This window comes from Cyprinus carpio, chromosome A6, assembly GCF_018340385.1.
Source record: "Cyprinus carpio isolate SPL01 chromosome A6, ASM1834038v1, whole genome shotgun sequence".
NCBI lineage: Eukaryota > Metazoa > Chordata > Actinopteri > Cypriniformes > Cyprinidae > Cyprinus > Cyprinus carpio.
This window is the reverse complement of record NC_056577.1, coordinates 27,917,619-27,934,691: the sequence shown is the minus strand read 5'-3', so window position 1 is coordinate 27,934,691 and position 17,073 is coordinate 27,917,619. Positions and strand designations below refer to the sequence as shown.

The 17,073-nt window shown below is 35.1% G+C and overlaps 1 protein-coding gene across 8 annotated transcripts in view; it reads left to right on the top strand.

Moving 5' to 3' along the window:
- Nucleotides 1-17,073, top strand: part of LOC109091554 (rap1 GTPase-activating protein 1-like) — a 70,756-nt gene that overhangs the window by 43,499 nt on the left and 10,184 nt on the right. For 4 of the 8 annotated variants that reach the window (XM_042758838.1, XM_042758835.1, XM_042758832.1 and 1 more), the window contains 10 exons: nucleotides 3,963-4,059; nucleotides 11,698-11,745; nucleotides 12,907-12,945; nucleotides 13,042-13,230; nucleotides 14,042-14,145; nucleotides 15,058-15,136; nucleotides 15,536-15,589; nucleotides 15,671-15,754; nucleotides 15,831-15,931; nucleotides 16,222-16,351. In XM_042758838.1, coding sequence (XP_042614772.1) covers nucleotides 11,707-11,745; nucleotides 12,907-12,945; nucleotides 13,042-13,230; nucleotides 14,042-14,145; nucleotides 15,058-15,136; nucleotides 15,536-15,589; nucleotides 15,671-15,754; nucleotides 15,831-15,931; nucleotides 16,222-16,351 — 819 coding nt within the window. In that variant the 5' untranslated portion in view covers nucleotides 3,963-4,059; nucleotides 11,698-11,706. Of the gene's footprint in view, nucleotides 1-1,000; nucleotides 1,149-3,962; nucleotides 4,060-7,665; nucleotides 7,893-10,744; nucleotides 10,781-11,697; nucleotides 11,746-12,906; nucleotides 12,946-13,041; nucleotides 13,231-14,041; nucleotides 14,146-15,057; nucleotides 15,137-15,535; nucleotides 15,590-15,670; nucleotides 15,755-15,830; nucleotides 15,932-16,221; nucleotides 16,352-17,073 lie in introns of those variants that run through there. The other 4 variants (XM_042758839.1, XM_042758837.1, XM_042758834.1 and 1 more) reach the window with 4 other exon arrangements.

Genomic DNA, 17,073 nt, shown 5'->3' with positions numbered 1-17,073 from the left:
CACACACACACACACACACACAGGGAATGTTCAAAACAAGTTACGCTCTGTTGACAGTATCCGTGACGCTGTCAGAATCCATGACATTTGACTTGTCAGAAGGTGTGTTGTACTGCATCAACACTGGGAATCGATAGGACAAGGGATTTTAAAAGCAAAAAAGTGAACATAATATTTTCTATATTCTATAGTGCCTATATTAATTCACCCTTATAAATGTGTTATTTGAGCTGTTAAGTTGTCTAAATCATTCTTTTAGGTAGATGAACTTCATGTCATTCCAGACCTCGTTTTTTTAACGTTTTTTCTGACATATCATGACCGGATCTGAGAACTGAATCAACATATTAACTTAAAAGATTAGATTCAAAGAAAGATTTTTCCCTGAATATAAGACTTTGAGTTGGATGTAATTTTATGGCACTCATGATGCTTTTGCAGTCAGGGTAATTGCATGGCAAACACTCCATCTCTTTTGCTTTTTATTTCCTCTTCATTTCATTTCATTTCATTTCATTTCTCAATAACAATTAACAATGCAAAGCTTGAATACCTCAATCTCCATTCAGGGTTAATTACATGGTAAACAGTGACCAGTACAACTCTTCAATATCTCCTTTTGTGTTCTTTAGAAGAAAGAAAGATTTTATTTTATTATTTATTTATTTATTTATTTATTTATTTATTTATTATCCTTTTGTGTTCCACAGAAGAAAGTTTGTATCGATATGATGGGTGAGTAAATGAATTGTCAGATTTGGGTGAACTGTTCCTTTGGCCGAAAGCAGCACTTTTATCAGCAGAATGTATCTGTGACTGTGGGGATAGAGAAATTCTGGCATGAGAAAGACAATTGGCAAAATGTCAAAACAGGTCCGATAAAGGGATGCAGAAACCTCAAACTGGTCGAGAAGTAATAGATTCTGGGCTGATAACCCAAAAATGGCAAGAGAGGAGAGGAGTGAGTCATAAAATGGTGTGAGAAGCCAGGGGGAGGGAAAGAAACAGAAAGAGTTGCGAGGATGAGAAAGAGAGAGAGACGGAGGGAGCCATAGGAAAACGAGAGCTCTGTCTATCACCTGCCCATTTAGTTTAGAGCTGCAGAACAGATTGCTCAGCGCTGATTTGTCATCTGTGCATGCGTACAAGTAAGTAATGTGTCTCTATAGATGTCTCTCTATCACTCCATCATGAGATCGTCTGTCTTCTGTTGGTGTGGAGCTCAGGTGGTCGTAGTGGGAGGCATTCAGCTGAAGAGGTGTCAGTCAGTATTAGTGGAGCAGGTTGTGATGTAGACGAGTGAGCCGTTTGTGAGCTTGTTTTGGGGGCATGGTGTTGTTTCTGGTAGCGATACACCGATACCATTTTTCAGTGACTGTGTGTAGTGATTCCTTGCAAATGTTGGTTAAAGATATTTGTGATTTTAGATTTGAGTGTGTTTAGTGTATTAACCCCACTATTAATAACATCAAATGCAGGATGCTATAGCTGTACGAGGAATGTCATCTGCATCTTTAGTTTTTGCATGTACACTTGTTTTAATAAATCATCTTGATTTCACTTGTGGTTTTCTCATCGATCACACTAACTCTAAGTGATAGGATTGAGTTGAATTTGTGTTTTGTGCATTTTTGCAAATTGCTGAGAAATTAACGTACAGCATTAGTAAGGTAATCTATTTATCTATATTATCTTTAACCGTGATTTTCTCTTAAAGCACATTCTGCTCTGTAGTTCTTTGCTAGTGTCAGATAGCTTATTGCTAATTCATGTAAACATAGTCAAATTCATTTGTATTAGCAGGTGCACCTGACAGACCAAGGGAGCAGTGCTGCTTTGCATTTTCTTTATGAATCCTGCAACTCTTTCTGCCTCCAGGTTTTCCTGAGCCTTTCCTAACCATTGCCCAATGTGGATCTTAAAGGGATATATTCTAGTTTTTATATTAGTGTTTTTGTTGCTGAATTGATAAGAGCCTACCATTAAAATAATACTAAGTTTATGGGTTTGATTTTTAGCAGTCTTGTGTAGTCAGAGCTTCAGACTGACGGCCACTTTGAAGGACTGCCCAAGAGGCTGTATGACTGACAGGTTAAACAACCAATCATGTTTTGATTTATCCTTAAATTTGATGAAAGTGTCTGCCAGTTACAAAAAGTTTAATTTTAAAAAAGTATGATTTATTTAATTATAATAAAAAGTTGTATTGTGAAATATTACAGTTTAAAATAGCTGTTTTCTGTTTAATATATTTTAAAATGTAATTTATTCCTGTTATGGCAGAGCTGAATTTTCCGTAGTCATTACTCTAGCCTCACATGATTCTTCTGTTTTTGCTACTGTGCCTTTAAGAGTTTATTATTAATGCACTCTCTTATGATTTTCTAACCTCTTCTTCAAGTTTGAACACTTATGGGTTGCAGATTTACTATCAGATGCAGAGACATCAGTGTGCTTTAAAAGATTATGCAGAGTTGTAGGTGCTACACACATAAAAGAAAAGCACAGTGTAGGTGAGCTTTTGTGAGGGAATCAAAATGGATCAGAAAATGTGAGATTAATTAAATTTGTAGAGTAAATACTTTTAGAGCTGTCTGGTGTAATGTTCGTCTTCAAATAAATGCAAATACCCACACTCATCGTCTGTGTGGAAATGTCACTGGCATTGTGTGTTGGCCTCTTGTGCCACATCTCAGTCAAGCTTGGCTTATGTGCTGTGACAAATCAACAGCTTGTACCACTGTCTGAACTCCCAGACGACTTCAGGGGCTTTTCAGCACATAACCTGCCATCAGGCTAATGAAGTAAGTCAACTCTGGCGTTCCAAAGAGTTAAAGGTCTAATAAAACACTCCTGCACCTTTGGTGACAGGACATGTTGTTGGCATCTGACAACCCTTTCAAAATGTGTCTCAGCCACTTGTACTTGAAATGGCTTTTCGTCCTGCTGTCTAGGGTGACCTCAGATTCATTTGGTTTTTAACAGTATGCAAATTAGTCATTAGTTAGTCAGTAGTCATTAGTTCCTTCTCAAAAGTGCTCATTGTAGCAGAAGGTGAATTTGCAAACATGACTTTGTTTCCCAACAGGCAGTTTTTGAAAAAAACCTGGCCACTTTGACTCCTGGAAATAGTGAAAGTCAGCCAATAACATTTGAGCTTGCTGTTTTGAGATTTTCTTGCAGTATAGTGCCTGAATGATCTGTGGGCTTGAGATCTGAAGGTGAATTCATACTGAGAGTGAATAAATCACTGAAGATCGCCCTCCAGAGGTCAGCTCTCATTGAAAATGCTTTTCTGTGCTTTCCTGCTGTTTATTTCAGCTATTTTAGACCAAACATCACTATATAAGTCACTACATATCATTCATGGTCCTGTTAACTGTAGGGCCAACTCATGCAAAATCCAGTGTAATAAAATAATAATCTGGTTTCAGTCAAGATGTATAGATCATTATTAACTCAAAAACCGTTACGTGCCTTCAGACAGACATTTATATGCATCCAGACTGGCATGGAGGAACGGATTGTGTGCCAAATAGCAGGGGAGTTTTAATTGATTAAGGATCAGCTGTTAAATGCGAATGTGAGCTTGGAGCATGTCGATGTCATGTGAAATAATGTGTTTGAACTGAGGCACTGGCTTGAGTCAAATTATAGGACACTGGATGGGGGAACGGAAACTGATGGCTTAATTCTACTCAATGCAGTGTGTCATTGAGCCATAATGTTTCTCAGTCTGCGTTCACACACACACGCACACACACCTGTGGTTCTTTCAGCATCTTGCATACTAACTAATCAATTCCCTCTCAGCTGGAGCAGTCAATGACGCTGAGCATTTCTAATTTGATCTTCGGACAAACACTTGTATAAAATGTTCTAATGTGAATGATCTGATTGCCTTTAGTTGTTAATGTCCTGGTTTAGTTCTGAGTTCTAGTTCTATTTTTGTTTGTCCACAGGAAACAAGATGGCAGAATCCCGCAAATATCTGACCCGCTAGAACGTACTGATCTGGTCAAGTCCTTTTCGCCATCACCTGCTCTGACTCTTCTAAAGGTTTGGCAGGTTTTAACATTTCACTCCCCTTTCCTCTAATCATGTTATATTCCAGAGTCTTAGGTCCAGTCGGAGATGTGTTAGGAATATCAAATGATTGACTTCTCTCATTTCTTTCTTCCTGCTGTTCACTTGTCTTTTCCTTTTTCCTGTAACAACCATCTATTACAAATAGATGAGCTGCTGCTTTTTGTGTGTGCATATTACATATAACCTACTTTCTTTTTCTTTTCTGTTATAATTTAGTTCAGTTCTGTGGAAGACTTGATTATTGGAGTGGCACAAAAAGAAATAAATAAAAGAATGAAATTATTAATTTAAAACAAAAAATGTACAATACCTTTCTAAAGTTTAGGGTCAGCAATGTTACAGAAGATTTCGGTTTCAAATAAATGCTGTTCCTTTGATCTTTTTGTTTATTAAACAATCATTATATATATATATATATATATATATATATATAAAATATTTTTAAAAAATCATTAAGCAGCACATTAATGTTTTCAACATTAATAATATGAAATGTTTCTTTAGCATCAAATCAGCATATTAGAATGATTTGTGAAGAATCATCTGACAATGAAAACTGGAGTAATGAAACAAAAAATTCAGCTTTGCATCACAGAAATAAATAACATTTTAAAATATATTACAATCGAAAACAGTTATTTTAAAGTGCAAAAATATTTTACAGTTGTCACGGGTGAATGCAAAAAGACAGATGAATTACATCCCAAAGCACAAAGTTTAATAAAACTATTCCAAAAAGCATGCACACAGGCAGAAGCAAAACACCCTTAATGCAACAGTGACCGAACCCAGAATGAAAGGAAGGTACAATTTAAGTAGTGACTACAAATGAGGTAATTAATCAAACACAGCTGAAAACAACAAACTCATAATGACGTGACCATAAGAAAAAGTGGCGGGAAAATCAAACAAAGGAACACGTGTGATAAATGAAAACAAACAAAGTCCATGATAACTAAAACAAACTGAACATAACTGTGACAACCCCAAACTTTTGAACAGTATTGTAAATAAATAATCACCTTTCAAATTGACATATACACTTGGCATACTGCAAATACAAATTTAGAACTTTTAACTGAATTTTATTTAAAAACATTTTGTTGGTAGCCATATTATGCAAAAGTTCATTGGTTGGTTTCACAAAATTCACCTCATTTAACACCCAAGCGCTTTTTTAATTGAACTCATCTGTGTCTCTGAGCAGCTCTGAGAGCCATTAGCTCAAGGGCTTCTGGGAACCAGGAGGACTGAAGTGTCCGTGTTAAGGGATGTCCTAGAATGATTAGTGTCTCGATGGCATTGTGAGCGGTTGAATAAGATTGGCTTAGTGTGGATTGTGTAGTTAAGCGTTTATGTATTTCACTAAGAATCTCATAATGCAAGATGCTTATACAATCATCTCTGTAGAGCCACACTGGGCTTATAATGGCTGTGAATTTAGTTTCAGCATGATCCGAGTGAAATTGGATTTTAAACAAGTTACCTTACAATGCAGTTTTTTATTTTGTGTTTATTGTCGGTGGATTATGGACTTTGCATTATGGTTTTGTTGTATAAATAGTAAGCAAGATTGTATAATGCAAAATAAGGTTTTATTAGATTTAGATTTTTATTTTATTTAGAGTTGACTAATTTGATATAGAATTCAGAAATAGGCATCTAATTACATAAAAATATTGCAAATGGGTTCTTTTTAATGTTTGAATTGTTCCATTGGAGAGCAAATTGAGACTTTTAAATGGCAAATGTTTCATTATGTTTGTTTTTGGGACCCCAAAAACATTAAATGGACTCATTTTTTCCTGTCTGAAAGTCTGCTGGCTTTCATTTTTACAGTTCAAGATGGACGCTAATGAAGGCCATTAAAATGTGTGCATCATTTTCTTGCAGTGCTAGAGTAATTCATCACATGGCATTTACAGCTGACCAATATTAGGAACAATTAGAGATTTTAACTGACATAACATAAGTTTAGGATGAAGTGCTATAATTGCTAACACTAAAACTGAAATAAAAATTAATTAAAGTTATATAGAAGCTAATAAAAATGACTAAAGCACATAACAAAATTACTAAAAATTAATTAAAATTAAACTGTAAATATAAATCAAACTCATTCAAACTATTTATTGATAAATATTAATAAAATGTAAATAAAAATGAAGAAAATGCTATTGAGATCCAGATATTATAGACCTTGTTGGTTGCTGATGTCACATTTGCTGCCATGTCTGGCATTTTCTTCTCAGAAAAAGATGCTAGTAATTAATAGTAAACACTTCTAAAGTTTTAGAAGAGATCTCAAAATGTTGCACACTGTGTAATAGATTTCAGAGATTTCAAAATGAAATCAGAACATTTCTTGTCAGCTATGCTATCTACATTAATTATACAGCTCTATACTTTTACTTTACTGTATGTCAGCAATTGTCTCATTTCTTTCTGTTTTTAATGTGCTACTTAATTTTACGAGAAACATCTGACATGAAGTTCATACTGAAATGAAAATAGATCTGAAAAAGTCTCAGCAACCTCTGAGAATTTTTTCCCACTCTGGGAACAGACATTAGAAACCTGCCTCAGAGGAATGAAATTCTGGGTTTCTCATACCAGTGCCTTCCAGAGTCTGTAAACACCTTGATCCTGGGAACAGGAGGGAGGGATGATCCCGCAATCATAAGTTTTGGATGCTACATTAGATTCCCCTGAATCCCGGAGCAATAACAGCATTACGTGAGAATGGTTTCACCACAACACCACCATGCAACTTTTGTATGAAGATATTAGAAAACATAGAAGTTAATTTTGAACAAGGCGTACATCTAAAACTATCCCCGTAACTCTGCTTTGGTTGCACATTATTCACCTTTATAGTGTTTTCTGTCATATTGTCTTAATATATCCTCACATTAAGGTTATTAAACAGCCTGCCTGCCCACAACACTCATGCTGTTGTAATATTTCTGTAATACGGTATTGGCAAATGCTTTATAGTTGTGCAACTCTGGCCGTAATGTGACTAAAGGAAGTCATATTATCTTTCAGCAACTATGACATTGTCATCTTACATTGTACATTTTTACTATAAAATATAATACTTTCAGAGCTGCTCATGTACACTATAATATAATGGGAAATATTTTTGCAGCTATGTATTATTTTAGATATTTGGAGAATGAAGAAAGAGAGGCTTGTGTATCAAAGCATTGGAATCAAATGCACAACACCACACCTTTTTTTATATAATGCTATTGCATCTAGAGGTCACCCAAAGGTCTTTGATTTAGAAAAAAAAAAAGAAGCAGATTTTACACACTCGCTTTAGAAAGCACACACACCTCCGCAAGCCAGTCACTGGCCATTTTTAAGTATTGATAAGAGCAGTTCTAACATTTTGATAATTGGTGATTTCTGCAACAGCATTTTGGACAATTTGATTGTGCTATTTAATTCTCAAAGATCCAAAAAAAACACTTTTTGCATGCCTTTTGGCTTGTAAATCTGAGGGGGCATGTGCGGTTTGAATGGGCATGACACATCCACATGTTTCATATGGAACGCTTGACTAGAATAAGGGAAGTTGTATCAGATTGAGGAAGCTATCTGTCTTTTTCTTGCCTTCCCCGCTGCTTTTCTCATGAGTAGAACATATGAAGATTGAGAGAAAGAGTGTTTTGTTGCTGGTCACAGTCGTGTCTCTAAGAGTTCAGCTGATTTAATTGACCATCATGGCTAAGAGTATGTACCGGCTTCGCAGTCCTCGACTCACTGCCATGCGCCACCGCAGGTGCTTCAGTGATGTAAGTAGAATTATTGTATATTATATTAATATATTATATTATTGTATTATAATAGTGAAATGTGTGAGTTTGTGTGTTTATATAGAAAGGCCAAGTGTAAGAGTGTAATGTGTGATTGTGTTTCATTTTACTGTAATGTGTGCCAATGTTTTACTTTTGATTTCATTTTTAATCATCCTGTCTGATTTAACAGATATTATCATGTATAAATACTTTACCTTTTGAATAATATATTAATATTTTTACAAGATATTTTTTTTGTTGTTGCATTAAAATAATGTGAATTGAAATCTCAGTTATTGAACTTGTTTGTGACCAAGTTCAAAGATAACTGTAGATTTGAATTATGATCATATCATATTGATCTGAGGGTGTGAGTACAGAGTGTACTGTGTAAGTTTGTGATGCAATAGTCTTATAGGATGTCTTTGCTGAGAAAGAATTCACACTTTCATTGAGAAATGTCATTTTCACTGCTTGGTTGATTTGTGAAATTAATTTAGGAAATAGCATTTCTGTCAAGTTTACATTAGCTGCACATGTGAGAACTAAATGTCCCCACAGTGACAGAAGAACTTCAAAGGACCTGTATTATGGGACTTCCCAACAGTTAATCAAATAAGGAGACTAATTAATGTCTTAAATAATATAATTAAAAATACTAAAAACTAAAAGTTTCAACATGGGATGGGGTAAGGGATAGGCTTTATGTTATAAAGTGAAGATATTTAACTTCTTCAACTTTAGGCACTCTTAGGGGATATTTTATATTAAAACTAACAAATTCTGTGTATGAATGTAACGCAAACTTTTTATCATCACTTCATTGATTTATATATATATTTTTGTGTCCCATACCCAGATTTTTTTGGTAGTAATTGTGTGAAAATTTGTTGTATTAATTTGTCAAAAAGAGCTCTCTGGAAGTCACCAGGCCCAAAAGTGTCCATGGTTAAAGAAACATGCAGTTAGCTTAATATAAAAACAACAAAAGTAAATGAACCACAGGTGTGTGTGTGTTAGGGGTTGCACTGACTAATCGATTAGTCGACTAGTCGACTTTAATGCTCTGCCATGATGCTTTAAGCTTGACGTCGACTAGTTGCTGGTCCTATAGAGGGCGCAACAGGATAATAAATATTTGAAGGACTTCCACATTTACACTCAGTTTCCAAACAGTTAAAATTACAAATAAATACATACTTCGAAAGTGCTCCACAAGTCATATGTGATTATATTACTGGATGCTCGAAACTGAATGGGAGAATGCACGTTTTAAACCGCTTATTGTACAGGTAAGTTAATCGCCGTTCCAATCTAATGAGCTGCTGCACTGTAACACACACACATAGGCTATAGACAGTAGCTTGTACATCACGCGCTGATCTCACGCACACAGAATCATTCAGCACAGAAATGTATTGTCAATACTGTTCTGTGATTTCTCAGTAAAATAGCTTAGAAACTGAAAAGCTCTATAATTTATTTCTGAATAACTAAATGCCACAGTTTCACAACTAGTAGAGAGACACTGCCAGGTAGAATTAATTCACACATGCAATCGCTCTCACTAATGCATTCATATGTAATATGTAATCTTTGCTGTGCTACTTTATCTGTAACGTTATCTGATTTAGAACGAGTAGAAATCTGTGAGAAATATAATGACCCAAAAACAAAAGAAATGATAAAAATTTGTTGTTATATGAGCAATAACCATGTGGGCAGCGCTGTGTCATATGCCATAGCTGTGAACAAGGTGTTTTTACAGCTCCAGGCTTATGTTCATTAATGATGTCATCAGTGACTAATCGACTTTGACTCGACCTTCATCACATAAAAATCGACTTTAAAAAATCTGAAGTCGTTCAACCCCTAGTGTGTGTGTGTGTGTGTGTGTGTGTGATGAATCAGCGAGTCATAGGGAGAAACACATCAAAGTTCCAGTTTCAATTCAGTGTTTTGTTACATTGAAGTCATTTAAGGTACTCTGAACTTTGTTAGTGTGTTATGTAAGTGCAAGTGATTTCTTGTTGAGAAAAAATTTGTTACTGGCAATGATTTTGCAGAGTCCTACCTGACTCTGCAGTCTCATCAGCATTAAACATTAAAAATGGTACTGCATTCTGACAAACTAGGTTTTTAGTGTTTGCACTTGCAAAATTTGCTGCTGGGTTGCATAGACGTTGCTGTGTGATTCCAGGGATGTTCTGATTGGCTGTGGTGTTGCTATGAGGTTGCTAGGGTTTAGTTAGAAGGTTGTAGGTGTGTTCTGATTGGCTGTGGTTTTGGTGTTATCCCGCCTTTAACATAAACTCTATTTGTATTTTACCAGGTTTATCATCTGGCAGCAGAAAATCCATTCACTTAGAAAGTGCAGGATGAGTTAAGTTTAATATTTAGGGTTATGGGTTTATTCAAATACATAACCCTAAGTATGAGCATTATCAAACATGTTAATGAGCAGGCAGTGATTTCTGAACAGCATTACCCTTAATTCATGTTGGCTTTTATGCTGGTTTATTCTGAGCTCTGCAGCAGTAGCTAGTCAGGTCATATCCTTCATACGCAGAGCTGCTCTGGATCCACTTTAAATTATGCTGTTTCACAGTCTTTATCTCCCATTGAGATGAACCGTATGATAGGGAGGAAGGACATCTGGTAGTCTGATGCACTGTCGATTGTGGGATCAAAGCAGGGAGCTCCGTCCATTACTGCAAATCCACTGTCACTGAAAGAGACGAGAGTCATTCTCATGTCAAGTGGACTCGCAGACTGTCAGATCTCACTCTTTCTCATTGTGTTCATCCTCCTCTCTCCCCTCTCTTTTATCTGTTCCTCCTGATTCTCAGACATCAGATATATTTGCAATGATAGAGCGAATGCAGGTGAGAAGTCCACATTTTCATCCGGTTTTGTGTTTATTGCTTTTCCTGCAATCTCTCGCCTTTTTATGACCTCTGACCTTTTTTGACTTGCAATATGGCGACACCTTTCCAGTCTTTGCTTATTATTACTGTCATCTACCTGTCATTTATATTCTGGGGTTCTCTCTCAAATACGTCAAATAATTCACTTTATCATTTATATATGTAGCTTGAGCTCTTCTGTCATTAAACTCTTGGAAACATTGTTAGACTAGAAATATAGTCTACGCAAGTACGCAGATGCTTGGTCGACACATTTGAATGTTTTTTGAACCTGGTGATCCATCATAATTTAAGCACAAAGAGCATTTTAAGCTTCTGACCTTTTGAAATTAAATTATTATGAAGTGGTAGTTTTTTTTTAAATCCGTAAATACATATTTCTTACTCATTTTATGTTTGAGTTTCCAAATGTCAGTTTATTTCACATTTAATTAAGACTTTCAATCCCATAATTCCGTTACATAGCGTGCATAATTTCGTAAGTGCTGTAAAAAATCTAAAGGGCGTGATAGAATTTCTTTTTAATATCTGTCATTTAATTATACATTTATTTATAATAAATTAATTTTACAAATATTTCTGCCAATGTCCATTGTTGCTTTTGAAGCTTGAATACTTGCGTAGAATATGTTTCAGGCCTAAGTGTCTCTGTGTAATGTCTGTATTTAAATTTTTGCATATATTAGCCATGTTTTACATTTTTGAGAATTATCAAATGTATATATTATTTCAAGTTATTAACAAATGCTAAATTTTTATTTCTGGTATTTACTATTCTAATAATGTATATGATTTTTTTATTCCTTTATTCCATTTGTTGGATCTTTTTAAATAAACCGTGTTTATTAAATATCCTCTTCTTTTTGTAAACACAGAGCAGCAGAATGGAAGAGCAGAGGTGCAGTCTTCCACCTCCTCTCAAAGTAAGTGTATACATTTAGAGCCACACAAACAAGCATCAGGTGTTATAGTCATTACAATCCGTTCTCACAGTCACTGCCATCAGCACTGTTTATCACATGTGCACAGAAACACAGTGTTGCTTTGTTACAGTTGGATGTTTTCATATTAACCCTCATTCTCATAGCATTAAGGTTCACAAAAGCTCTGCTGCTTTAAAATGTTGACGTTTTAATGCATCGTAGGAGCTCTTCTGTCTTGAAGGCTGTTTCAAAAGGTTGGCAGCATAATTATCCTGCCTATTATAATATCTTTTGGCCAAACTATAAGGCAGGACTGTAGAGAAAAGACAATCCCAAAAAGCCCTCCAGGTAGCTTAGTGTAAAAGTGATGGATGATGATGATGTTTAAAAATGATTTATAAAATGTGTTCAAATGAGTAAACATGTACTATGCAAGTGCTATTACAGTACATGTCATGGTTTCAGAATCTTGTGCCATAAGCAATGCATGAGTTCAACAAAAAAAAAAGTAGTTCAACTTTTTGTCATGCTGCATATCTGTCAATTTTAATTTACTGCAACTATCAGAGGAACATCAGAAAAATGAACTTGTTTTCCCCTTAAATTATGTTTGTTGTTCTTAATCCATTGGCAGAGGTCTTTTTTTCTTATTCACTGTCCCAGTGTATTTATTTTTGCTTATGAAAGTAAATGTGTCTTATAGATACAGTATTTGAAAGTGTTATACAAATGCATCTTCTGTTTAGCTTTGCTCTCTGGCTAGTTGTTTGTTGTGCTAGAACATGTCCTTAGGCTACACTCATACATAGACTGACTTACAATATAATGCTTTATAATTTTATGAGTTTATGAAGGCGAATCACACATTCAACTTGAAATATAAATGCCCATAATAGAAGAACATATAGAAGTACTTTGTTATTGTTCTGTGCATAAAACAAGCCAACACAGAACACCAGAACTTGTGATCTGATGCCTTCACCGTAGGCCTTGTATACAGTGCAGGGTTTGTTTGGAATCATGAGTCTCCACAGGTCTCTTTATGCTTCTTCAAATTTCCTTCATCTGCAGCTTAAAGTGACTCAAAAGAAGGGCTCGAAATGTCTACATCTCTAATACCAAAATGTCTAATTTCTACATCCCTCTCTATTCCTCCCACAGACAGAGGAAGATTACATTCCATATCCCAGCGTCCATGAGGTTGGAAACTTGTTTGGCTTTTTTATATGTAAATATTCAGTGTTTTCTTGCTGTACTGGTTGTAATATTGTGCTTTTTGTTTTTGTGTGCTGGCAGGTATTGGGGCGAACAGGCACTTTACCACTCATTCTGCTGCCCCAGTTTGGGGGTTACTGGATTGAAGGGACCAATCATGATTTAGGCTCCTCCTCCACACCAGAGGAACCGCCCCCTTGCCCCGCATCACAGGTTAAACTGGAGACGAACAACATTGCCAATATCTATAGGACACACTTCCTGGGCAAGGTAAGACAAAATATACAAAGTTATATTTAATAATTCATTTAATTAGCAATGAAATCAGGTTTACCAAAACTAAATGAATTATTTAAAGATATGATAACATTAAATTCTAAAGTAATATTTCACTCAAAAATGGAAAGACCAAAGAAGGATCATAAAATTGGTTCATGTGACCCACAAGTCTTCTAAAGCCATACAATATCTTTGTGTGAAGAATAAGTTAAATAAAATTTGTATTGTTTAAGTTTTTATCTATCTATCTGTCTGTCAGTCATCTAGCTTTTTTTTTATTATTATTGCCAATATTGTAATGAAAATAATACTAATGTATAGAAAATGTAATATGCAAGTTATTTTAAAAAATCAAACAACCACAATGTGTGATCAGGAATTTTATATAGTAAAATCAACTAAAACACAAACTATATCAGCCTCACCAAACCAATGACTATCATTAAAAAGGTCAAATATTGGCAGTATGAAATGATATGATATACATAAATATGATATGATTTATAAAAATCAATAGTTATTAAAAGAGTATTTTGCTTTGTATTTACATATCTATTTTATTTATCTATGCTTTACCTGCCATATTAACATGTGTTGAGGTATAGTTTAGAATAAAGCTGATCAAACTGATGGATGATTCTTACAGTTGGTTGTTTTGTCTCATTATTGCCGTTATAGTCATCTTCCTCTGCAGAAATAATACTCTTTGAGCTTGCTGTCTCTCAGGGTCAGAGCTTTTAGGAATCTGTGATAATGTGAAGAGTCTTTCAGAAGGTTTATGCATGTATAACTCTTTCTGCAGGAGCACTTTAATTATTACTCAGTGGACAGCGCTCTGGGCCACCTGGTCTTCTCTGTGAAGTATGATGTGATTGGAGACCAGGAGCATCTCCGACTGTTGCTTAGGTACTTCAAACAAACACTCTTGACTATTCCCAGATGAAAAATTAATTGCTTTGATGTTTTGAATTTCTTTTTGTCATTAAAACTTTTGTTGCAGATGTTTCTCCTGAAATACCTTAGGAGATGTATAAAAGTAAATCACTGATATTCAGTTTTGTAAAAGTATAGAGCCAATCTCAGGTTTCAGAACAGACCCTCATTCCCTTGTAATGCTGCTTCCTTATATTCGATTTACAAATCCTTTTTGCTACCTCAATTGATATCCAGGTCAAGAAATTGAATCGGAATTAAAACGATATTTTCAATTCAGTTCTGAATGGTGCACAACCCAGTCACAGACACTTTTCTTTTTAAAGAAACATTCACGTCCACACACTCTTGTCACATATTCTCTCATTGTTCATTTTTGAAGATGTTCCGACCTAAGTGCTCAAAATAGCCAGCAGAGACACATGGGCACATCCATTCTTTATGACCTAAAGCCTGTCTCAAGGCCATTTAATGATGGGGATGGGAACAAAAGACAGTGTACATGTCAGAGAGAGGTTGATCTGTAAAGCCTCTCTTTTATAAAGTGATCTCTTCAGGGACTCTTTGAATGTTGTGTATTGGCTGTAAGATAATTGAATGCTGGAGTCATACTTTTTGATAGTTGAACTACCATTGATCTCTCTCTCTCTTTGTGTCACTGTCTGTTAAATTTAACATTTTACATTTCTTTAATGCATTTAGCAGACACTTTTATGCAAAATGACTTATAATAGAGTTACAATAGAGTAACATAAGCACTTTGTCTCAGAAGAATTAGCTGAGAATGTGTTTGTGAAGTACAGTTGAGTCTAGTTTGGTTATACTGTTACTATATTAGTTTGTAATGCTGGCGCTAACTGTGAATCTTCTGTCTTTTAATTGTAGGTCAAAGTTTAAAACCTACCATGATGTGATACCAATTTCATGTCTGACCGAGTTCCCTAATGTTGTCCAGATGGCGAAGGTAGGACATTAACATAAATAGATGAGCAAAGACGAATTTTGCATTGCTGTCAGTGGATAAAAAAATAAAAAATAATCCAGTCAGTTGCATGAGATGTGGATGAATTCAGTTAAAATGATATATATATTGCAATTAAAATGATATATATATTGCAATTATAATTATACATTCAATTAATTTATTTTAAATTATTTGCATATATCAGTGTTTGCTGAGAAAACTCAAGTTAATTTATTTTATCCCCATGAGGGAAAAAAATTTGATTTACTTTTGTTTTATTTTTTATAATTAATTTGTACTAAATTAATATGTTAAATTGACAGCCTTAGTAATTAGTAAAATTATTTGATTAGAAATATGTAAGTGAGATTAATCATAAATCTTTTGTCTTTTTTTAAGCTCGTCTGTGAAGAGGTGAATGTGGATAGATTTTATCCTGTCTTATACCCAAAGGTAAACTGGAACAGAAACATTAAAAAAAACGAATATCATGTAAAATCCTTTCACTGACCCTCATTTGTAACGCATTTAAAGGCATCCAGACTTATTGTGACCTTTGATGAGCACGTCATCAGCAACAACTTCAAGTTTGGAGTCATCTACCAGAAATTTGCACAGGTTAGCTCACCTCTATGAGTTTTTAATTCTTGGTTTGCTTAATTTATATTAATTGTGAAAATGTTTTTTTTTTCAGACATCAGAAGAGGAGCTATTTGGAAACAATGAGGAAAGTCCAGCTTTTGCTGAGTTTCTGGAGTTCTTGGGAGAGACGATTGAACTTCATGATTTTAAAGGGTATAGACCTACAGTATTTAGCGTGAACAGTACCCAAGTAGGATATTTTTCCTGGTCCTGGAACAACATTTCTATCTACCGTTCACATTTTAGGGTTAATTGGAGAGCTGTTGTTGAGGCTATCTTGAAGTCATCTTATTATATTGTATTTTGCCTTTGATTTCAGGTGTAGGTCAGGGTTTAACAAGTAATGTAATTGTTTATTGGAATGTTGTCCCAGGACCAACAAAAGGTTGTTTGTACAGCTGGTATGTTCGAGTTTGTAGAGTAACTCTTCTTTCATAATACAGCTTTCGTGGAGGCCTGGATGTGGCACATGGTCAGACAGGAAGCGAGTCAGTCTATCACAACTTCCACAATAAAGAGATAATGTTCCACGTGTCCACTAAGCTGCCATACACTGAAGGTGACACCCAGCAGGTAAGACCTCATGTTTTGTTTTGTTTAGTTTTTGTTCTGCTTTATTTTTATTTTGTGTTTTGTTTTCTTTTAATTCTGCTTAATTTTTTGTTTTTTGTTTTTTTGTTTTATTCTGCGTCATTCAGCTATATTTTATGTGTGTGTGTTTTATGTTTTTAGTGTTGCTTTGTTTTGTTTTGATTCACAGTCAGTGGAGAAAATATATTAAAAAAAATGTTTTGTTCCTGCATGATTCCCCAGATTTTAGATTCCTATTCTTAGCTAAATCGACCTTTGGTGACCTGAAGAGGGTGGGTAAATACATGAGCATGCTTAGGACAAACCAGTAATATTCTGGGATATTGTTTTATGTCACATGTAGTGTTAGTTTTGGGTATATTACTAGTTACAGCCCCCCAGAATTGCTTGGTCACTGTGTTATGCACTGACCAAAAGCATGCTCTGTTAATTAGCAAGCAAACCACACAGTGCAAAGGACTGATCCTGGAAAGCCATCTGTTGTCATGCACGCTTTGCTTTGCTTTTCTCAGAGAGAGAACATCACCTAGGGGTTTCAGCACAGACAAAGCTGGCCACTAAAACACACCCTCTTCAGTATGAGATAACATATGGGTACAGACTCATCACCTGCTGCTTTTTAAACACTATTGTACGAGATATGTGATGTCATATGAGAGTTACAGTATAGCGATATGCTAATGGACTCCAGACTGACACGACAA